Raw genomic sequence first — 24991 nt, 5'->3', positions numbered from 1 at the left:
TTTTTGACTTATTCTTTATGTTCTTTTGGCTCGTGCTGTACTAGCTGTCGGTGTAATTACATATTGGGTTTTTTTCAGAATTGAAAAACGTTGTGTGCAGAATTTGTTTCTGAAGCTAACAGCACGGGAACTTCTGGTTGGAAAGCAAATTAAACACCTTTTCAACAAAGCTGGAGGAAGGATTGTACTGCCTGCCTAGCGTGGAAAACAATGCACAGCAGAAATGTCAGCGTTTCTGCGAATTTCTATTCCACTCCACTTGTTATCCAGAAGACAGGTTATTTCTAGCAGTGGCTGGAGTGAAGGACAGGTAATTGCATGTCCTGTGAGAACACCAGTTCCTATCTCTTCTAGACATCTGTGCTTGCTCTCCTGCTCCTAAGAAACAGCTGTATTTGCATCTGGCCGCTGAAGCAGAGAGCAGCAGCACTGGGGTGATGGGAGAAGAGGTGCATTCAGCGCACTCCAGTCCCTGCGCGCAGGCAAAGCTTTTCCTCTTTCGTGACATGGCCTCTACAGAGCTCAAGGGTAAGACAAAAGCGGCATCCCAAAATACAGCTGGGGGGCTGAGGTACGATGTCCTCTGAACAGCGACGGATGCCTGGTGGCTTGAAAACAGCTTCTGCTCTTGGTGCTTTATAAAGAGAAGAGCGATTTCTGAAGCCTGCACCTAACTCCTCCACCTAACAGTGCTATGAACTTCATACGAGGGAACATCAGCGCAGTGTATGTATGCACATATCTGTATAGCACTAACCTAACATCCTCCTGCTTCAGTGAGCCCTGGGGCTTTTTAACATATATAACCTTATTGCTTAGATAGCCATTAGGCTGAAATAGCCCGACCTCTACATTTTTGCCCCCCTAAAACATAACTGGCTTTCTCAACAGACTACTTATGTGAAAGTACAAGTGATGCTGCCTTTACTATCTGGGCTATGTAACCTTCTCTCTCCAGGATGCTTGAGAGACTTTGGAAAAAAGTAATAAACCTGATTGGGATGAAAAACCAACGCAGTACTGGTCAGATCTCATCCTGAATTTCCTGCTAATCAGAAATAAGCCATAAAATACATTGACTGTCAGAGACTGTGACTTCCAAACTAAAATAGTCTAGAACGATCCCGCCCCGCTAGATATGAAAGGATAAGAACAACACACTGAAAAAGAAAAAAGGCAAAAGAAAGAAGGTAAGACAGACGCTTCCCCTTAGTTAAACCAAATAAAAGACATCTTGTGTGTTTCACAGCTCCGAATTAATTTGCTGAAGTAGGAAAAGAGATGGGGGGGGGGGTGGTGTGGGGCCCAGGGTGCATCCTGGTGCTGCCGGCCGGCTGCTCCGTCTCGGGAGGGAGCGCGCGGCCTCGCAGGGAGCAGCAACGCGCGCGGCCTCGCGGGTGGTTTGGCCCGCAAGGCCACTCAGGAGGAGCTTTCCCAGCAATGGGCCAAGAACAAGGATACAGTTTTAGAGACGAGTCCTACACAGTTTTATTCAGAACAGTCCTTACATACTTGCATGCTACGTGAAACCGCTCACCTTGCTAAAGGGTTTGTGGTACAGGTCTGCAAAGCTTTGCAGTTACACGGTAAATTTCCTTTCTGAAGTAAATCTGCTTGCTCAAGATGAGCTTCTGAAAACCAGATTTAGCCTTTTTGTTCTTTGAAATCCAAGGCAATCTTTAATGAAGAGCAAGGCAGAAATTACCAGTATTGCTGGTTACATCAAGAAAGATATGAGCTGAACCTATCATTTTTCTAGTCAAGAGAAATATGTGCAACCATTTATGTGTCTGGAAGACCCATTCGCTGTTTGGACTCACACAGTCAGGCCCAGCTCCCAGAGTTTTACTAATGTCGGCATTGCCTACCCAAAATGGTAGTAAGATTGCCTCTCATGCCAAAGCTTCACGGTTCATTGACTTTTTTATACCCCAAAAGTACCACAGTAAAAACAGAAAAAGAAACAAACAAACCCCAAACCAAACCCAGAAATCAAGGGTAGTAAAAATATTAGCAGGAAATATGAACCTATTTAAGAAGATTTTAATGCCTATTTTTACAATCAATGACTTTGGAAGAAGTGAGATAATTACTGCAGACATGAATGCAATGATTTCAGCAGTAATTTAAGAGAAATTGTTTGAATTTGCACTGGAGCAGATGAAAAGTGCTATAATGATCTATCTCCATGGGTCTGCTGTGGGGATAACGATACCTTAAACCTAACTGATAAACAATAATGCCTTAAACTAGCCATGACACTATCTTTTCTGCTTTTGTATTACCAATCCCTTTTTCGCTAGTCTTAAGATCAACAGTAATCAGAGCAATAGCTATATGGGCTTTTAAATTAAAAGAAAGGTTTTTCATTCAAAATCAATGATGGTACATTATCTAAAAACTGGAAGGCTTCAGCTAAGAATAAACAATAAGCAAAGTCCCTGTAGGTACTTTGCAAGACCAGTACCCAACAAAATACAGGCTAAGCGAGGCTCTCCCAGCAATCTGATGTACTTAAAGTGAGAATGAAGGATGTCACCTACAGTCTAGATGACTGTATATAATGTGCCTGATTTTCCCTGGAACTCTTAATTTTTCTTGTGGGTTTAGTTTAAAAAACGTAATATAAATAGATGCAAACAAATCTGCCAACATCTCAATTTCTTTAAGTACGCCGTGACACAGATACAAGCCTCCTGACGGGAGAGCAGAGCAAAGGTATGGTCTTTCTGGGACAGAACGACCAAGTTCCTCTGCTCCCGAATCACACCACACTGTGTGAACTGCACCTGTCTTTCAGAGGAAGCTGAAAATAAGCCCAAAGAAGTCACTCAGGACATCGGCAGTCCGTACGAAAACTGCCCAAGCATTTTGAGACTTTCACGGTTCCCTGTGTGTGGAAGAGCAGTAACGAAATTCGCCTCTGGCTTTTATTTGGCGCAAGCGAGACGAATCCCTGCCAGTGAGTGAGATGCTATTTATCCACGGAAAAACCAACCAAACTCATACACACGTTAAAGCAAACAGGTAAGTTCTTGCAGGAATCGTCTCGCAGAGTGGGACAATTTGGGATTCAGAGAGACAGGTAATCGTGCACATTCGCTAGAGACACTGCACAGCTGCCATCAGGTCACACAAGAGGGGAGCAGAGAGTGGCGCAGCCTAAAGAGGGACACAAATGATGGACCTTTATTAATGATCCAAACACTAGACATGGTCCAAGCACAACAGCACAGGGGAACAAAGCCAGCTCAAATTCATGCTGATGCTTGTGGATTGGGGGGAACCCCCCCCCCCCAGTTCCTGCATGAGGATCGAAGAGAAATACCTAAATATCTGAAGTATCTAGCAGAATGATGATTTTTTTCAGACCACTTTCCTTAAAGGTGGTGAATTAATTAGCAAAATTCTTATGAACTGCAACACATTTGTTTAGGTATCACTATGAAACGTGGCCTTCCCGCCAACCTGACAGGATGCATCTGCTACCTGTAGAGTAGCCAGCTAAACGTACCCTGCAGACCTCATCGGGCTCTTGATCCAAGTCTCATCTTTGTCAACAAGAAGATTCCTCTTGACCTTCTTGGAAGCTGCATTAAGACTTTAAAAGCCTTACATTATAAAACATTCCCTGGAGGCTACATTTGCTTTAAAACCACAGAGAAGTAAATGCAAAACTATATTAATATTTAACATTGGACTGTAAAAACTAGTAACTCGGAGTCAGGACAGCTGGTGCAAGTTGAATTTACATCCTCATTTCAAAATGAAAATGCAGAAGAGGACAGAGTATCACATCTTCATGTTAGAAATCTATTTTCTTTTCTTTAATACCTAATTTTGTAGTTTCTATACATATGCCTGCTAAATAGCCATGAAAAATGTTTTGCATTTATATAACTTTTTGATTTGCTTTTCCTGTCCGGTAGTAGGGGTTATATTTAAAGATATCAAAACAGAAAAAAGAGGGTCAGAGAGAAAAAGATAATGGACTGGTAAAAAGTAATAATAATAGAAAAACCCAACGAACACAAATATTGTGCTTGTGGACTTTATCTGCGTTTGGCCAGAAGTCCATGGTCTTGATAGATGGTTCTCAGTGTGCAGAGTTTTACGGCTGGTACACAGCACACTTTGTTCCTTTTGTTTCACTAAACCTGCCAGCTTTTAAAATTAGTGACATAGGCATTCAAAATGTTTGACAAGTGGTCAGACTCGGATATACATATTCATACCCCGGCAGTAAATGATGGGAGGAAGTTGAAGATGCAGTACAAATAAATTCTTTAGTTGAGCCCAACTTTGATGTAACACTAGCTTCGTAAGCACTGCCGCTGCTAGGGCAGGAGCACCCCTGGGATAGCACAGGGGGACACATCACTTCAAGAAATGTTTCTTTGCTTGAACCAGAAGTCCAAACCTGCTCAGTCCATTTAAAATACTTTTTTCTCTAGCATAAATGAATAAGCAGCTCCTTTTGCGGGTTGCCTGATGCTTGGTGCCTTGCTATTATTCTTGCAGCAGAAAAAGGATCACGCGTTCATACCAACAGATGTGTCCCTCCTCCTCAGCCCAGTCTCTCCCTCCCGCTTCGGAAAATAAAGGTGACAGGTCTGCTGGGTGCCTAAGAGGGGCTATAAATCATACATGCCTATATTGCTGTGGCTTTACACATAAAAGTATCAACGAAAAGAAACACGTTAAAAAGCAAAGAGGCTAGTGTTAGATAACGTGCTAGGCTTTTTTTTAACCCTTAAAGTGCTGAGGTACTTTAGTGAACTGCTAACGCACTGAACTCCGGTTCGGGGTGTGAAGACAGCGGAAGGAGAGGGACCTGTTCGGGCGGTCCGGACGGGCAGGCTCCTCACCGCGGCCCCGCCGCTGCCGCCCGCAGAGCTCGTACCCGGTACAGACCCGGGCCTCCCAGAGCGGCGCCGGGCGGCGGCGCCTCGGCAGCGCGCGTCGGGCCGGGCCGGGCCGGGCCGGGCCGGCAGATCCTCCGGGGGCGCGGCTGCCCGCCGGCGCCGTCCCGGGGCTGCCGTCCGGGGGGCCGCGGGAGCGCGGCGATGCCCCCGCAGAAGCGGGCGCGGGCGGGCGCCGGGACGGCGCGGGCGCAGGTGAGCGCGGCGCGGGGGCGGCGGGGCCCGGCGGGGGGAGGCCCCGCGCCCGCGCCCGCGCCCGCGCCCGGCCCCCGGCGGCGCCCGGGGCCGCCCCTGCCCGCCCGGCGGCGGCGGCGGCGGCGGCGGCGGCGGCGGGGCGGCGAGGGCGGGCGGGCGCCCCGCCGGCGGCGGCGATGGCGAGGCGGCGGCGGCGGCTGCTGCTGCTGCTGCGCTGCCTCCTGCTGGGGCTGCTGGGCGGCGGCGGCGGCGGGCAGCGCGGCGGCGGCGAGTACTGCCACGGCTGGGTGGACGGGCAGGGCGGCTACCACGAGGGCTTCCAGTGCCCCGAGGGCTTCGACACGGCGGCCGCCACCATCTGCTGCGGCTCCTGCTCGCTGCGCTACTGCTGCGGCGCCGCCGAGGCCCGCCTGGAGCAGGGCGGCTGCACCAACGACCGGGAGCCCCCGGACCCGGGGGTCGCCGCCCGTGAGTGCCCGGCCCCGGGGCGGCCCGGGAGGGGGGCAGGAGGCGGGCGCGGCCCAGGTGCGCCCCGGCGGGCGGCGGCCCCGGGGCGAGCGGTGCCCGGCGCGGCCGGACGCGGCTCCGCGGCGGGGGGCGAGCGAGCGCCCCAGGGCAGCGCCCGGGCTCGCCGCTGCCCAGCTCGGCGGTGCCCCGGCGGCGCCCGCGTTGGCCCCGCACTGGCGCTTTCAGTTTCCACCGGCGGCTGCGTGGCGGCGAGGCGCCGACTGCGGAGCGCACCGGCGTCTCTCCCACTTGCTTCATTTTTCCCGGAGGGGAGGCTGAGCCCGGCGCTCGGCAGGCGCAGCCCCGCAGCGCCGCGGGCCGTCGGTTCGCCAAGCGAAATCCAGCAGTGCACACGGAGAGCGGCTTGCAAAGCCCCTCGGTCTGCATTTATTTTCCACCTTACAAATGGAAGCAGCAATATCTGAAGCACTGGAGTTAGCCTGCAGATTCAAACAGTTACACCAGACAGCTCCAACAGTTTTTTGGGGGGGAGAAGAAGAGTTTGATTCTTGAGTGAAACCTAATTAAAATAAACTATGTGGCAAAACAGACAAAGCGTGGGCAGTTTTTACCATTAGAAATTATTAACACTGTCAACAGAAAGAAGTTTTAACTTGCACAAGTTAAGTTAGGTCTAGTGCTGATGCACAGGAGCTCTGCTTTCTGCAAAGCAGAGCACCTCAGTGGGGATCTAACAGTGTTGTGGGTCTTCATATCCTCTGTGGAGCTTATTTCTACATGATATAACTATTACTTCTGTAGGTTAACATGCATGGTTTGTCTGTTCTTTTTCTTTACCAGAACCAATCTACGTCCCATTCCTCATTGTCGGATCAATATTTATTGCCTTCATTATTGTGGGCTCTCTGGTAGCTGTTTATTGTTGCACATGTTTAAGACCTAAACAACCATCGCAGCCAATACGATTTTCTCTTCGGAGCTATCAGACCGAGACCCTCCCCATGATCCTGGCTTCGACGAGCTTCAGGACGCCGTCGAGACAGTCCAGTACCGCCACGAGCTCCAGCTCCGCCGGCGGGTCGGTTCGCAGGTTCTCCGGGGCCCGGGCAGAGCCGGGATGCCTGGTGGCGGCCCCACCTCCGCCCTACACCTCTGGCTGCTTCCAGGCAGCCCCTTCTGCCCACCTGCCTCAGCCCTCGGGCTTTCTGGTGTCGCCCCCGTACTTCGCGTACCCTGCCCAGCCAGAGCCTGCCCTGGGCGGGAAGAGCGGTGCCGAGTGTGGTCAGAGCTGAAAGGAGCTGTCGGGAGGCCGTGCCGGCCGCCCTCGGGAGCGCGAGGAGGACGCTGCTGGGTGCGTTTCGTGCTGACGGGCGCTGTGCTTGAGGGAGCGAGAGCCCTTCGAGCGGGTGAGTTGCCCTTGAAAAGTGCAAGGTCTCATAGAATCAGCCTTGTACGAAGAAACATTTAGTTTATTTTCCTGAACGCGGAATTACTATTCACAATTACAAATGAATATTAAAAGCTTAATTGCTTTAAAAACTGACTACTCTGTCTGATAGTTTGGTCTAATTTGTACAATATTGAACATATTCAGAGACAGGTAGAAAAACTGTTCTGCGATAAAAGTATTCATTTCATAGTGTTATAAACAATATTTTAACCCTAAATGATATTAACTTAGTTAATGAAGTGGCTGCGTTGCACAGGTCTAATCGTCAGAATAGCTCTGTAAAGCGGCAATATGATTGAGAAGTAAGGGAGAAGTAAGACTTATTAAGAGGAAGGGTGTGAGCATCCTAAAAACAGCGGACTGCTTCCCATGCCCATGAGCAATGAAAATATGAGGAAGTGCATTGCTATAGATATCCAAATGTGTGGGGTTTTTTAAATGCACTTGCTATACCTGAAATTACACTCCACACTTGCATTAGTAAATTACTAGTAAGGAAGATAACAATATTTTAGTACTAATTAGGCTAGTTGAAAACATGGCAATCTCAAGCAGCCAAATAATTATATATGAGAAAAGCAGAATGTATTTAATAATATCATTAATAACTTCTCAGCATAAAATTCTAAAAATGGCATTATATTAAAGCATTTTTCAGAAGGAAGTATTTATTGTTGGCTTTTTGCTCCACAAACCTTTATACAATAACTTGGACAAACTGATCTTAAAGTTGTATTTGTAAAATTAGCAATGTATAAAATGTAAAGACAAACTTGTAATTTAAAATGTATTTACAGCATTGACAGCACTAATTATTTAGTAGTCACACTGATAATTTTTATCAATAAACTGTGCAGTGGAAATGTTGTGTCATCTGTATGTCTCTGTGCAGAAAGTGTTTGATGACCAAGTTCTCATTTTGATGGTTTCACTATATTGTATTTTTTCTGTTAAAAATAGTTAATTTTGCTTTTATAAATGACTTGTATCTTCAACTGTGCACCTATGATGCTATGCAGATTCAATTTCTGAATATATAGCTAGCTAATAGGTTAATGTCACTTTATATGCAACTAGAAACTTGTTGTGGTCAAAACTACACTGACTAGTTAGGCACTTTAATTTATAACATCTCCTCACAGGAATACATCTGGTTTGCCCCTCTACATTTCCTTCATCCAAGCAATCCAGCAAACCAAATGGAAGAAGAAAAAAGGCATCTAAAACAAACATATGCTGCAAGCAAGTGGAAAATATATGAGAAAAATGTACAGTCATTAAAAGACCTCTATGTATACTTATTTTTGTGAAAAAAGTCATTCTCTCAGAATCTGCTGTACCAGAGGCTGAACTTTCCTATTTTATCAGGCCAAAATTCCCTATGTGTAGGATCTGTTGAAATACATTATACCTAACTTATTTTACAAGCATTAGCATATCAGTGCCTATTAAAATTACAGTACTTCTCTCTGTACTTTAAAAAGGCTTCATTGGCTCTTCCTCAAGAGTTCAATATAATTTTTTCTTGGCAAATATCTACAAGTCAGTATCTTAGCTTTTATGAAAAAATATTTTGAAAAAAATCATTTTATATTATTTTATTGCATAATTAACATTACAGCCCAATATAAATTATTGCTATAAATATATAAGCATAAAGACAACTTACTTAAGTTCTGTACAATGGTTTAAGTAATAAGTTTTGGCTTGAATGTTGTAATTGTTAATTACGAACCAAAATAGTGATACACAATAGTGTGTGTGTTTTATAAAAAAATCAAATATTTGTAAAAGTACTTGAAATTTTCATGTTTTGCCTTGCACTTTTTAGAAACCAATCTTTTTAAGGAAAGGGGACCTACCTTTGTCAGTGTTTTATAGAGCTCTATTCTGGATCCATTGGGCATTTTGAATCCATAAGGAATATGGGACTGTGTTAATGATTTTTGGAAAAATGAATCTAGAATTTAATATTGCAATAGATACTAGCTCTGTTTTTTGGGAGCAGCCTGTGTGATCTGCTGATCATTCTCATATACAGCAGAAATAGATATTAAAGCAATTAAACACTGTTGGCTTGACCGTGGCTTACAAACACATTAAGTCTTCTATTAATAAGGCTTTTTAAATCTAGTAAACAAAGGCAAAAAAGAGTCAATATATGGAAGCAGAAACTTGAACAATTTGGGCCAAAGTGGTGCAATTTTGTTTTCTTTTGAACAATTAAGGTGTTTTTTAAACAGTAGTCATCAGAACTACTTGCCTAAGTGGTGAGTAGCTGAAGTTAGATGTTTTCCTCAAAGAAATCATGGTTTCAAAACTGGTATTGGTTATTAAAATTTCATGGTGTAGGTTAAAGCAGCCAGCCTGCTTCGTCATAATGGCCTCAATGGACTTTAATTTGATTTATTAATGTATTAACATAAGGACACATTTTGCTACATTTACATACAGTCTCATAGACTCTAAAGGATTATTGAGTGTAAGTAAAGGCTGTAAAGTTTGCCATGGACTGTGAAATCCAGCCTAGCAGGGAAGACCCATCTGAGCTACTGCCTTTGCTCCCTGGATGCTGCATAATGGTTTTGTACTAGCATATGCTGCATAACGGGTTTGATCTCATAAAATGCTTAAACAACTTGACACACAGGAATAATTTCACTGAATGGGACTTAAAGTTTATAGAGTGTTGAGCATTTCACAGAGTGGTGGCCAGAGTGCAACGAAGCTTGTAGACAGGGCTCTAAGACTGTGGGAAACATCAGCTATAGCTAAAATAGCTGTACTGAATTACCTGTAAACCAGGTGAGGTGGGAATTATGCACGGTCTGCAAATAGATTGATAAAGAAAAAAAAAATCTGTAAGTTATTGCTAGTGTAGTGGTACTAGCTAGCGATGGCAATAGCTGAACAGAGATGAAGGGAGCTGGCCAGAATACGAGGCCCTGGACTGAAGTGATTTTTGCCTGTGCTGGTACTTTCCAACACCAATGGATTTAGGCTACAGGTGATAATAATGAATTTCTTTCCTAATGAAAAGGACCTATTGGCATTAGATGCTTCTAAGATTTATAGGAAAACAGTCATTTTCTAAAGCTTGCAGGCAGAACACAAATGGTATCCTAATGCACAATTTTAATGACAAACTAGTTTGGTTTGAAGGGTTATATATCATATGCTTGAATTAAAAGAGAGAAATTCCTTCTTATCAGAAGTCTCATTTATACAGTACTTACTTTTTAAACACAGTAGATTTAAATCTTCCATTTGTAATACTGGAGTTAATTTATACTAATTTTACTAGAATGACACTAGTCTAAAATAAAATGAAAGAAAAATCACGCTCAGTAAATACTCTGCCATTAGCCGGTATCAGCATGCGTGAAAACCAAACCTTCTATGGGTGAAGAATAATAATTAGTGACATGAATTAGATCAGCCATTTGTTTTGTTTTTCTGTGCTATGGGTTTCTTAAGCATACATCTCCAAGATATTTCAAAACTCTTCAGTGCTAAGAAAAACATTACATGCATTTGCAAGAATTCCTGAAGGCTTCTATTTTAAACTAGGTCAATGGTATGGTAAAAGACTAGGTAAACTGATTATGTTTTTGTAATACTAACCCCACTGGAATTAAAAAAAAAAGTGACAATTTCAAAATTTTTATGTTGCTACTACTATTTGTTTAAAGTTTGAAATAACGTTAAGGATATGGAGTCAATTTTTGGAGCTGTTTTTCCTGGTGTTAGAATGGGTGCGCTGGCTTGAACAGAGTCCTCCGAACCGAACTTCTCCTCCGCAGTGGGCTGCTGCTTACCACAATTATTCAGGTTAAGAAATGCCTTTCTGTTCTTTTTATTCTCCTCTCCATCTCGCACTTGTGACAGGGTAACTATTCATGGCGCTGTGGTGTAAATCCAATTAATGAAATGATCTAGCTTAAAAATAACTTTTACCTGAAAGAAAGGAGGGAAAGGACTGGAAAGGGAACCTGTGTCATTATAACCTGGATTATAACCTGGATCATTTCAATGGCCTTGCACCTGCCAGCATAACAGAGAAGATGCCGGCATACCACATGGTGCAATCTCCTTCGAGCCAGGGTATCACAAAACTAACAGCATGCATTTATTATTGCATGTGCCTTGACAGAATACAAAGTCTACAAAAATAAATTAAATATTTAGTGTATATAAAGAGTTAATCATCTATCTACAACCAAAACTCAATTTAGGTATGCATACATTGATTTTTATTCTGTGGGTAGACACTGTTGCAGAAAGAAACATCTGCTCCTATCACAGCCAAAGGATAGAGTATTTATCAAGTGGTCAAAAAAATGAGACCGTTTCCTTATTCAAGCTCTACCATCGCTGTCATACCGCACAGTTCTCCTCTTTCAAAATATGGTATCACTACTGGAAGCATTGTTGCAAGTCACTAAATTGCAGACTGCCATACTGCCTTTTCTAAAGTTTGTTTTTAACTCTTTCTGTGCTTCACATGGTAACTGGAAGAGGCATCTAAAAATAGTTTTTTAAAAAAGTAAAAACAATTTTCTACATTTTCCAGCAGTTTACCACAGTAACATAAGAATTTTTGGGTACTCTCATGAAGTGCTATTTCTTATACATCCCATTTTGATGGATTACAAAACAAGAATGATGGCTTATACATTTTCGTTTGAAAGTAATCCCAACATTTGCAACCAATCACTTCAACAAAGCTTCTTCATTTAATGGCAAAGTTTATTTTTTTTTAACAATTAAAAGACAAAACATTTAAAATTTGCAGTTCAAAACATGCACAGTCACCAAATGCCAAATGACATGTAACACTGCATAGAACTGAATGCGTTACTAAGAAAGAACAACTATTTATAAAACACAGTGCATTTAACATCCAGTTAGAACTAAACCTGAGAAACTACCATAAACACTGAGTCAAAAAGTCTTCATTCATGCAGCTTCATAAGTTCCACAACAGCTTCAGCAGTAATGGTGTAGTGGAGCTGGAAACCCTCACTTTACCTTGAATGCAAACTTTGCTTGGCCATAGTAACTGCTTTCCGCAGCAGTTCATACATATCGAACACTGGAAAAACTTAATGAAAAATTAAGTTGAAGTAGAAAAACAATATTACTGCATTTATGGCTTCTATTCTACAATAAAGAAACACCATAAAACATGATTTTAAACAAACTTACTCTGGTCACAACTTTGCAATTACAAATCACTCTATATAAGGAAAAGCTTTTATTTAAGTTAAAGCACCAGCCCTCCAAAGTGCCCAACTTTGCACGTCATTACTCAGACGAGTAGTCCTTATATTTACAAACAGTCCAATTGAAGCCTATGCGAGTAAGAGTTTGTATAAGCAGGAACAAGGTTTGGAATGCTAAAATATTCCTTTATTTAATAGAGATCTGGTTAACAGAGAACAAACTGGGGGACTGAGGGCAGAGCGGGGAAGGAGAAACTCATTTGTTGAGTTTTGCTACCAGTGAACACATCCAGTACCAAAAAGATTGAACTGACAAACTCATTTGCTTATATATCACTAGCTCTGAATATATTATGAAGAGATTTTTAATGAAGGCATTAAGAAAGGGAACAGCAACCCATCATGCATTGCCTCAGAACACTTAAAAATATTATTTCATGCAGACAGATAAATTCATCTAAACTACACGTGCTTTTGCACAACACATAAGAAGAAAAAAGTGAAAATTTCGCTCCTTAAATTTAACATATATTCCAAATTACTAATCATTCAAGATGGGTTTAAATGTAATGAAAGAAGTCTTATGACATTTAATACAGATCTTCATAACACGGTGGTCTTTCTGAATGTACATGGACATATAGGAATCTTCAGCTATTTATTACTGTTTGAAAATATTTTATTTATCATTTTTATACAAATAGAATGATGATTAAATATAAATCTGTTGAAACTGCTTTGCAAAAATAAGTCTAAAATTAGGAAATGGCAAGAAAAAATTCCAAATACAAATTATCAATAGGTTTGTTAAAATTTGTTACGTGTTACTTACTGTTTTGAATCATTTTTATATATAATATATATATGTATTTAAAAATAACCAAGCAACTGTATTTATATATATCTGATTTGTAAGTGGCACTGCTTCAACTTTTTTGAAGGAAATTTTTAAATACTACCTTGTTACTGCAATATAGTGCACATAAAACAGATGGAAAATTCCATATGAGTTCCATATTCAATACAAATTCAAATGTTTAAACAATAAGAACAAATGCACTGTGATGAACAATTTTGACTAAATTGCTTTTCCTTTAAATAAACATCTGCACAATCCCCTTAATTTAACAAAAACATGATATATTAAACAGATGATATTAGTTTATATTACTGTGTACTTAACATGAAAATAAAGTGCATATTATGTATTGGATCTCATTTAAAAATGGGCATAAATAGCTAAGACGATCTTTTATTTTAAAATGGAATTGTATGAGCAGTCAAGAAACATGGTTAGAACTGCCACATTGTCTTTTTACTGTTTTCAAAAATCTTCCCACCATTAATTACCAAACAGTAAATAACATAGTGGGTGGAAAACATACAGAGACAGCAAAAAAAAAAAAAAAAAAAAAAAAAATCAATTAGAAGTAATCAAAGTGAAAAAGGTACTTTGTGGGCTACTACTTAAGATCCTGTAAAAATGTAAGGATGAAACACAGCGGTAAGATTACACTATCTTAAAAAAAACAGAGCAAAATATGGCATAGCACAACCACCAGCACAAATTACAGTCTAAATTCAGGATCTCAGAGATTTTCAGTTGCTTTCTTCCCTTTTAATACAGATAAACAGATAAACCCTCCTCCCCCACTATATTACACTGGCACAATACATTTTTATTTGATAGGAAGTATAAGGGATCTTGTTTCTCATACAACATTAACAACACATTTCTAGTCCTTGTGTCATTTCTTCAGAACCAATATTTAAGCCATTTAGAACAGAAAAAAAGATCAAAAAATAATTTACTAATAAAGAGTATGTATGAATTGAGTTGTTTTATGTGAGTTAAGTACACTGAAAGTTTATAAAAGAACAACAGCGTCATGGTTAATTTCAGAAATGTTTTGAAGTTGGCCATTGCCCCTCGGATGACAGAAAATAGGATCCCCATTTTGGAAAGGGGCATGCCCCCAAATTTTTTCTTGCCTTAGGTCAAGTGATTTGGCCCTCCCATATTGATCCATCTATTTATCTATGCTTGAAATGGCTTTTCTGAAGGCAGTTCTTGTCTGCATGACTGACTGGCAGCACTGTTTCTAGTGGGATACATTCCCTTTGTCCCTATGTCTTCTGTTTTCTCTTCTGTGTAAAGATCACTCCGGGAAAGTGAGAGGAAAACATTGCATAACATGCATATGAAATACAGACTGCCTTCCAATTGATACACTTTGCAAAATATGTACTTTCATACAGTGCTTTTTGTTGGAGTTTTCATGTATATTTGTTAGTTTCTCCTAGAATGGAACATAAGCAACTTGGATGGTGCAATAAAGTTAGATGCTGAGTGTTGAGTTAGATGAAAGGTAAGAAGATAAAGTCAGCTTTAGCAAGTATATGACAAATCAGGGAGGATAGAGAAAAGATGGGAGTGTATGGCTTGTTACTTACAAACAGAAACTGGAGGATTGGGACAGCAAACAAGAAATTCTTGATCTAGTAGATCACGAGGAAGATCCTTGTTCTATTTTTCTATCTAGTTAATCTCCATTCAAAGAAAAAACCCGTCATTTCCACGTAATGCATTGAAATGTAATTAAATTAAAAGCATCTGTTACTCTATAAAAAGTATGTTAAATGTGATTAACATAAGAATAAAGGTGGATTTTTAAATAAGAATTAAAGGTGGACTAAAAGCCACACAATTTAACTATTTTTTTTTCCTCAAAAGTAGGGGGTTTTTTTAATGGAAATTCCAACTGGAAAATAGTGTGGAAATACCAACTATAGCTACTTAAAAAATCACCATCATTGTTTTCCTCAAGGGAATAAAACTGTTAATTTAACCTCCCTTCCCTTTTTGTTTTAATCAGGAGTGTTTTCTCCGTAGTCACTTCCTCTCTGTTTTTAATAAAAGGTGAGAGTATGTAGGTTTTCTTCATGATTAATAAGTTGTAAAGAGGCTGCTGCAGTGTTTTTAGCTCCTTTACAGGAAATGGTTTTAGTGCAAATAAAACAGTACATACCACACACTGCTGAAGGGCATGCTTTGCTCTGACTAAATATATTTCAGAAAATTGTAGTAAAAAAAGTTGAAAATTTAATTAGTATTTAATTTGTGTTTATAAATTAAAGTTTTTGCTGAAGCTGCAGCATGAGCAGCTAGAACTTCCAATTCTAAGCATTCAAAAAATGATTAAAGATTGATAAAGAAAAGTAAGGCAGAGCAATTCTTAAAAATGTGGACAAATCAACAGTATGTGCACTTCATTTTATAAGTGGCAGTCATTTTCGGTTTATGCATTATTAAATGAAAATAAAGAAAAGTTTCTATAAGGCCAAAGGTGCGAAGAATTGTAGTTTTGAAAGCAAATGACATAAAGGCCACTCAAATTAGGCTCATTGTACTGTAAATCTTTCTCTTCAAGTGTAGAGACTCAAGCATGCAGTTCTGAGATCAGGACTGGAGTTAATTTCCTTTCAAATTACTTCTGAAGAGAGAAAACATTTATGGAACTTCTTTGGCAAACATTTTTAGGTTAGTTTGACACAAACATCTATAAATATCTTGATTCAAAATCTTTCTTAAAGGTGAGTTAACACCATTAGGATACTGTTTTTTCAGCACTTGTTGAAATCAAGTTATCAAGGCTAGTTATCAACTGCATTTAAATATTTATCACTTAAAAACCCTAACAGATGCTAATGGTCTGTCAATGTAAAGTATGTTTAGCAATCTGACCATTACATTCCAAGTATATGACCAGTATTGATTCAGCTTCGTTGTAAAATAAGCAAGCTGGCAAGATACAAGGTAAATTTCAATCTGTTTACAAAGGCTAAGCGAATACTCCTTAAAAATTTTAGAGAGATGGTGTGTTACAGTATAGTTGCACAGTGCTTATGTCTACTGAATACACGAATCCAAACTTTATGGAGTAAGACCGTCGTGGATCTTAAAATCTCTGATAATAGGGCCTTGGTCACAGTTCCCAGCAAAGATCTAGCAGTCTGTCTCACTGAAGTAATTAATAAGGTCTAAATCTCAAGCTGCGTTCCTTCACCATTCCTCAGGCCTTTGTTTTGTGGTATCGTAAGCTCTTATTACTTCAGACTGGGAAACAATTCCATTTTCATCTTGAGAGAAAGCGTAGCCATCTGCAGGTAGAAAACAAATATGGAAATAAATGAATTATTGATCACTGTTTCACTTATTCCTCAACATTTTACAGGTCTAATGAAAGCAACTCAAAAAGGTCAATAGATGTGAATAAGCGTCTTTTCAATGACTGGTAGGTAGAAAAAACACACGATTTCTTACATAATTTTGCAACTATAAGATAGCAGAAAGAACTCTGTGTAGTATCTTAGCAATGAAGAGAATCCTGTCAAAAGGCAATGAACATGGTCTGCTCCGTTTGCATTCTGATACAAACATAGTCACACCCATAGTTAAACGTCACAAACACAATATACGATACTTACACGTTCCATAAATGTCTTCCTTTTTTGAAAAAAGATTTAATTAAAACAACTTAAGGATGCAAAAAATTTGAAAATTTAATTGCCAAATCTATGTACAATTCAAAATAATTCATTAACTAATGCCTTAACACGTGAAAAAATAGTTCTATCCAAAGTTTCAAAAATAAAATGTATAGACATGAATTGTACATGTATATTCTAGACAGATGTATTCTAAAAAGCCTTAAAGGCCCGGTGACAACTAGTAGGATACTGCATCTTTATTGTAAACAAATGCACTGAAACGTAGACATTTATTCCTGTAATTTGAATGCATATCATTTTTTTTGTTATATCTCTGAACACTTACGAAGCAAGTTTTGCTGCAGAGAGTCAGAGCGATATAAGTTCACATGGTTCTTCTTAAAAACATTCTTCAGTAGTTGGGCTCTTTCAGTTAAACTAGAAGGAAAGTGGACATTTGTGAAAAATATTAACTTGCTAATTGCAGTATTCTTACCCTGTTAAACAAGAGTTAGTTATTAAATGAAATTTATTTTTCAATTGTGCCTGAAATAATTATTAAACAGATGATTAAAAGCATGTGAAAGGGCAGATTTATGAGGCTGACGTCTCAGGTATTGTCTTTATTTGTTCGTACTTGCCATAGTACAGTCAAAACACCTGTTTGTCAATGCACACCACTGCTTCAATACAAAGAAATTTATAATACTGAAAATATTTGAGTCTGACTCCCTTAGAAACAAGTAAAAGGAAGGTATTGGCTTCCTTTAAGGAGCATGGCCTGATGAGAGCCAGGCAGAATTATAGTCTTTCCTTTCTTTTCCCTTTAAAAAGGAGCGCTTTTTGCCTCTGCTGACACAGTACTCAAAGGGGATGGGAAAAGAAGATAGAGGGAAGGTCATATACATGGCCATCAGCTGCATGTACTGAAATATGTTGCTTCCTGGCAAGGTGTCCTAGCAAGGGGTATTCCCAAGGCAACTCTTGAAGGCATTTTTCTCTAGATTATACCCAAATAAGGAACTACTATTACTACTAGAGGTGGGTCATTTCAGCCCATATCCTTTCCAGAGCAGTGCTGACTCAAAGCATTGTTTTGTTATGTGTTTAGTATGCTCTAATGTGATCCTGGTGATCCTCCATTTCAGCCCAACTAGAGAAGAGAAGGAATATTAAATAGTTTTTAAACTAACTGTGGCTCAAACACCAGCTGAATGCTGCAAATTTCCTTACAGTTACAGTTCTCACAAATAGGATACTACTTTACTAAATAATTAATAGCTGGAATAGCCTTAGCTCAGAAAGTTTTGAAAATGTAAATTACGATTTTGATAATGTATTAAAAATGTGCAAGGAACTATATTAAGAAATTCAGTCATTGATCTAAATTTAATATTATGAGTTAGAGCTTGTATTTCAGAAAAACACTAACCTATCATTTAAACATTGCCAACAGTGGAAAACCAGCCCCTCCATAGATGATCCAGTCTAAAAAATTAATTAATTCTTTTAAAAAAATGTATCTTACTTTAATTCTGAGTATATAATGATTTGTTTTTGTTATAGTTTTGGTAGGTTATCAAAATTGTTTCTTGTGTAAATACTTAGTATTTATGAAAGATCTCACATACATACTTAGTGAGTTTTGACGAGTCAAATTACTTTTTAATCTTCTTGTTGATTAGCTAAACAGGCTGCCTTCCCAGGCTACTTACCAAACTTTGACTGGTGGAAGGAATGGAGCTAGCTTGCTTCCTCTACTAGATTAGTATTCAAACCATTAAATTAGAAATGCTTATTCTTTCGTGAGTACCTAATTTTTCTATACAAAGTTGAATTATTAACTTAAACTGGAAATACTCTGTCTCCCCTTTCTGCTCCCCCCCAGTTTGTTATCTGGTGATTAAAACATATACCAAGAGGAAAGAGCTCGGCTCTTTTAAGTTAGAAGAGGGAAATGAAGCTAGCATTCTTGCATCCATAAAGGAATGCTAACTGCAAAACCTACAGGGTGAGGGAATGAGTGGGGGAAACCTGCCTCTGTGGCCCTGTTTTGAATGAAAAGATGGAAGGACACTTCCTTGTAAAAAGGAAGTAGGTACCAATTCCAGGAAAGGGTTCAGTGTCTGAGCCAAAATCTGAGGAATGGAGAGATTGGAGTACTAGTACGCACCTTGCTTTCAATGTTTTTATTAGCTAGCTTGTTATTTTTTTTGGTTTTGAGTATTTTTTCCCCACCTAGCTTTTCATCTAGGCTGTGTAAGAGTCTAAGTTTTTAGTTCAGAGCTAAAAACTTTTCAAGTGACAAGATGACTAAAAAGTTATGGGCTGCAATGCTCTGCACATAGGATCTCTTTGTAGTTTAAACAACATAAGTACACCATGGGAGTAAACAAACACCTTCAGGTAAGGTGAGAGAACAAAGAGGTGGAAAGCCATGTGAATATTGACAAAGATACTGGCTGTATCTCTTCCTTAACACACCTGAGAAACCTTTCTTAATATAAGCTGAGTTGAAATCAGTAAATACCTATGAAATTTCTGGTTTGGACAGGTGTTGTGTTCTAATACAAAACAATTTAAATAAAAAATAGCAGGCCTGTTCTAGCTTTTTTGGTATCATGATTATCCTTTGCTTGTGTTCCAGAATAAAATATTCAGATTCTTTAAATGCTAAGCACTGAAAACATGGTCTTAAGTTCTACATGAATGTGCAGTATGCACCTTTGTTATTTTCTATATTATAAAGTATCCACTATGCATAGATCTGGCAGCCAGTACAGAAAATAAAAATAAAATATGAAATACATCTGGGAAAAGAAAAGTTCTTTCAGCTACTCAGCTATTAAATTCTGCTCTATTTGTATACTTGAGGAAATACTACAGGCTCTTTGTTATGAATCACCCAGATGCCATTCAAAAGCAGATTTAAAAATCTACATGTATCAGAGTCAATAAAATATTGTTTGATAATTAACCAATGATAAATGATAGTAATCCATGACTATGTTCATTATGTGCACCTACCTGGACAATAGTAACTACTTTCAAACACATAACACATATACATTTACAGGCAATTAATCTCATTTATAGATAAAAATCTTACTGCTTTATATATTCCTGATCAACCATTTCTGCTCTGAAAATAATTTCTAAGTGGCTTGGATGAAAGACAATGATTATATGAAGCAGCATTTGCATCTATTCATCTCTAAAGACATTTGCACAAGTTAGGGATGTTGTTCATGTTATGGTTAGTATAGGTAATGTTCAACCCATTAAAAACATTTTTTCAGTAAATATTAATGTTGTTGTTGCTGTTCTTGCTGAAGTATTATATACTAGGTATCAGAAAATATCAGCTATACAAATAGTATCCTTTAGCCTAATCATTTCAATTTTAAATACAAATGGCTTTATAGCATTTCAATTACAATGGCTCTAATGATAAAAATCAAATTTTCTGTGGCACAAATTTGTTGATCTCCTGAGACTGTGCTATTCTTTGTGCTCTCAACGCATCCTCAAGTCAGTAGTATTCCAACATGAAAGTTTACTTTCAGTTAGAAAAGCGACCATGTAAAACTTGCACCTTCTTGCCCAAGATAGATTCTTACTTAACTGACAAGTATATGTGACAAAAACAGTTTTTCTGTGTTGTCTACATAAGGACAGAATAAATCATTTGTTGACAGTTTTGGAGAAAAATTCTGTTTACACATCTTTTTCTGAAATGGCACATCTTTTTTTTGAAAGGGCAAGATATAATAAGAATGATCTTCCTGAGTCTTCACTGGGAACAGTTAAAATATGTTTTCAAGTCAGCACTGGGAAAATATGAGGGATGACAGCTCTTAAGACTAAGTCAGTATGTCCTGCTTTTAAAACATATCCTAAGATATAACAAAGATCCTTGAAGAACAATATTTTAAATTATTCCAATTTAAATGACAATTTCATTTGAATTTTAAGAAAACAGCTTAAAATATAAACCTAAAATGTAAATAGAAAATTCCCATCCTAAGACTGTTTGATAGGAAAATACTGAAGTGTAAATCTTCATAATCTTAGTTATATTTATATGCATGTAATGTCAGGTCAGCACAATTCTAACAATCTGCAACAAACATATGCTAGCTGAAAAAATAACATTAATGTACTTTTAAAAAGTCAAAATTCAAATACTATCTGATTATAGCATCTAACCAATGGAAAAATCTTGACTTGTTATTTGTGAAAGGTAAGCCTCTTACTTTCTGTTGTATTAATTTGAAGATGGGGATGAGCAGCAGGAAAAAGTTTGAGTTATCTTTCTCCCTATTTTACTCTTAATCAAAGAGTGCTTTACATTCTCTAAGAGCCTGCATTCTAGATTATTTTGGCATTTCATAAGAACAGATCCCTTTTTCTGCTACAGTGTAGGAAGGTATACTTCCAGAGGTATGCACATTAGAATAATATTCGTTGGCTTTGATGGACTTATAAGAAACTGTCAAAAAACCCCATTGAGACCAATGTCTCATGTGAAAAGCACTACAACTCATGAGTAAAAATATCCCATGTGATGGCGTATCTAAAGCAGAGATGTTGAGAACATTCCTTTGTATTTTCACCACTTACTCTGCAGTGTTAAAAGGCTTCTATAACTTAGGAGATTCAAATCTGGTTTACAGTAAAATGAAAACCGAAAATGGTTTTCAGTAAAATTTCTGAAGATGTAAAGCCAGTTCACCAGACCAGAGACTTCTCAGGTCCCATTTTCTTAACAAAGAATACTTTCTCCGTAAAGGGTGAAATTTTGGCTCTATTACCTGAATTAAGATACTATGCAAATATATATATGTATGTACGTATGTATGTACATAAAAAGAATATCACTCAGGAAATAAATCCCTGATCCTTAGAGATATTAACATGTCTAACATCCTTTGATTTATATGTGAGGCAGCTGCTTATATACTTTAAAGAATAGTCTAAAAATGACTTTGTGGAGAAGGAATGGATCTAAGAAAGATATTTTTGTAGCTAACAAAACAGTCATTATGAAGTCATCCAGACTACTTAATTGTGCGATAAAAATATGATTATAAAACTAGAGAGGTACTCTAAATGTATTCAAAAATTGTTAGCAGCTGAAGGCTAAAATACAGAAGTAATATAAAGGCTCCAAGATAAAATCAATTAAATGCTTTAGGAAAATCAGATTTTCTTTGAGGACTGAATTAATAACCATATAGGTGAGGAAAGAACAAGACTCTTCCTTAAAAAAGACATATACTTGATGCCTAGTGCTTGGAAGCATCAAGTTTCTCTGACTTAAAAAATAAGGAAGAGGGATGTAGAAGAAATTCTGTAAGATGAAGGAAGAGCACACTGTCTAGACAACTGAACTAAAAGTAGCTAAATCTGGGATGACAAGAAAATTCTTTGGAATGCAAATACTGAACACAAAGTGATACTTTACTTTCTTCTGTATCCACTACAAGATGTTCCTTTTTCAGCACTTTCTAGCACTAACATTAGTGGGCATTTTTTCTGTAATTCATCCTTTTAAAATTTTTGAATCATCTTTTATTTCTCCAAGGCTCCCGAGTTGGAGATTACATATCAATAATCGTCATTAATATGTTAGCCATATGCATATTCACATTGTCAGTCAGGTAAACCTTCAGCTTTAACACTGACTGCTGGAAGACTTCTCTCTCACCTTTCTTTTTTGCCATCACCCTTCCTACAGGAACTTGTGAATAAAGGAGAAAACATAACTCATATTCAATCTTGAAAGTCCAATTTTTTTCCAGAATGAATTCTAAAGGTGGAGGGGAGATAGTCAATAAGTGTCCTTCCTGAAAGATTTCTACACCCCATAAGTCCACTTTAGTTATCTTTGTCTATATGTGCCTTGATACTTGGAGAGGGCCCTAAGCAGTACCTTTCCCAAACCTGTACCAGTTATCTGGGTAAGGATCTCAGGATCCTTAGAACACTGACTTTAATTTTTTCCTAGACCATGCTGCACTGTATCCGAAGGCCTTCATGATGACACAGTCATTGGCAAGAGTGATCTGAAGCAAGTGAACTTTTTCTTGGAAATGCCACTGAAGTTACCTGAGCTCTTATAGGGTACACAGTTATGAATGCTGGCTTCATCCTGGCAATTTCATAGCAGGTCATCACATAATCTACCATCCAGTATCACAATGTTGGATTGAAATAACTAGGCTTCTCTTTCTTAGAAAGGAAAAGGAAAGGGACTAACCTTTAAGTTTCTGCCCTATGAACACTGAAAACAAAATGTTTTTGATATCCAGGATATGAAGGAGCCTCAGCTCTGGAAGCGAGGGCTTGGAAAAGAACAAATGATTCTTTTTTCAAATTAAATTCACAAATTACTTCAGATAAAAACTTACGATTCCTGAAAGAGAAGACAGCCACAGTGACCTCAATCTCCAACTCTTGAAGCAAAGGTGATAGTTAACAGAAAAGCTATTTTGATCAAAAGATGAATCAAAGAATGTAAGGCTATGATTTCAAAGGCTTCACTCATGAAGGCATATGAGCATTAGATTAAGTCTACTGTGGTCAAGTGTCTAAAAGCAGAAAAAAGATCAATCACTTCTTGAGAAACCTTGAAGTGACTGAGTGAGAAAAACAGTTTTTAATGCAACTATGTACAGCTTTATGGAACAAGAGATGCAAAATGTATCGAAGGGAGAGAGGCTTTATGGAAGATAGGCATTTGGCCTGAGTGAGCTTTGCAGTGAGAGAGGCATCCATAACAATCTATTTAGATCACCGTTAAAGGTAAAAGAACTCACACTTGCAAGCACTTGTTGGGTCTTGCAGTGATGAATAAAAAGTATGCCTGATGGAGGAATCATCATCAACTGTGGGATTTTGCAGTACTTCAGTACAAATCCACTGCTACAAACACAGCATATGGAGCCTGGTGGGAGACATAGCATAGGTATGTGCTCCTACGTAGCCCACCACACTAGACTAGGTGTTCCACTGGTGGCAGGATGAACTTCCAGGCCATGCAGTATCTCAGTTGGTATTTGTTTGTGGTAGCAGGAAAGATGAACTCTGCTAGAGATAAGAAGTTCTTATAAAAGAACATCTAGGAAGGAAATGGAAAAGTGGCAAACAATGACATGAGCTGGATATTCCATCCATCAGAAATAGTGGTCATCACCTTGGTATCCCAAGTAATATGATTTCAACCTGGTAGGACCTAGGAAGTTGACTCTCATAGAACTGGGAGAGGAATACCATAAGATTAAATGAGAAAGGGAACTTAAGTATCTTAATGAACAGTCAAAAGGTGCTGCCTGAGGCTGGACCTACAATAGAAAGATGGCTGCTGGTGTTTCTGCTGGTCTCCTTCTATGCATGCCTTGACATGAAAAAATGCTTCTTGCCTAAACAGTCCCCTCCTCTCCCCTCCTCCTTTGACTGGAAGATACTAAAATATCAGTAATCTAAAAAGATTTTTTAAAAAAAAGAAAAAGAAAAAGAAAAATCAAGCATCAATAGTTTTTTTTTTTTTTAATTTCACAAAACTCATGAAGACTACAAAAGAAAGCTCTAACTCTGCCAAATGGCACGAAAGAATTGAAAGTAGGGAGTGCACTCTTTCCTCTTATACTCACATTCAGCGAGTGCTTCCTATGAGTTTGGCTAGGGCTAAAAAGTCTGAAGTGTTTTATGAGTGCACCCTACACTAAGTTTACAATATAAAAATGTTCAGTTCTCAAATTTACCTTGTCCCTTCTCAGATTACCTGCCTGACACATGAGGGAGCATGTAGCAAGAGAATTTTTGTGGAGTGTTAAGTTGAATTTATTTCTTATCTGATATAGATTTGTCAAATTTGATTCTCTTTATTTAGTCATGAAGGCAGAGATGCACCCTCTGGACTGGCAATGGATAGCAAAGTCAGCTTGTCCTATTTAATTTCAGCAAATCCTGGAAAGATATTGCTGTTTTCCTCTACGCTACCAAGCAATTTTTTTTTTTTTTTTTTTTTTTACTTTTTTATTAAATAGTTGTGCTTAGGCTCAAATTGTAACTATAATTGTGAATGATCTAGGTTTAAACTCACTTTCTGTTAACTGTTAACACAGTTAAACTGACAGTACTGAAATTCTACCACAGCTTTGTTCAATACATAATAACTAGAAACATAAGCATCCACTAGAAGGAAAGACACCTGTTAAAAGCTTTTATAAAAACTA

General features: G+C 38.7%; 2 protein-coding genes across 6 annotated transcripts in view; one reads left to right on the top strand and one right to left on the bottom strand.

Moving 5' to 3' along the window:
* Positions 1-5151: 5151 nt before the first annotated feature.
* Positions 5152-7898, top strand: SHISA3 (shisa family member 3). Its single transcript, XM_064511210.1, has 2 exons — positions 5152-5585; positions 6426-7898. The coding sequence occupies exons 1-2, from the start codon at positions 5294-5296 to the stop codon at positions 6875-6877; spliced, it is 744 nt and encodes a 247-aa protein (XP_064367280.1). The 5' UTR covers positions 5152-5293; the 3' UTR covers positions 6878-7898.
* Positions 7899-11763: 3865 nt separating this feature from the next.
* The window catches only part of ATP8A1 (ATPase phospholipid transporting 8A1), a 116339-nt gene continuing 103111 nt past the window's right edge, over positions 11764-24991 (bottom strand). For all 5 annotated transcript variants that reach the window (XM_026093656.2, XM_026093657.2, XM_026093655.2 and 2 more), the window contains 2 exons: positions 17098-17189; positions 11764-16421 (listed from right to left, as the gene is read on the bottom strand). In XM_026093656.2, the coding sequence (XP_025949441.1) occupies positions 16324-16421; positions 17098-17189 (190 nt within the window). In that variant the 3' untranslated portion in view covers positions 11764-16323. The remainder of the gene's footprint in view (positions 16422-17097; positions 17190-24991) is intronic.

Source organism: Dromaius novaehollandiae, chromosome 4 (assembly GCF_036370855.1).
Source record: "Dromaius novaehollandiae isolate bDroNov1 chromosome 4, bDroNov1.hap1, whole genome shotgun sequence".
In the NCBI taxonomy this organism is placed as follows: Eukaryota; Metazoa; Chordata; class Aves; order Casuariiformes; family Dromaiidae; genus Dromaius; species Dromaius novaehollandiae.
This window is presented reverse-complemented; position numbering and strand designations above follow the sequence as displayed.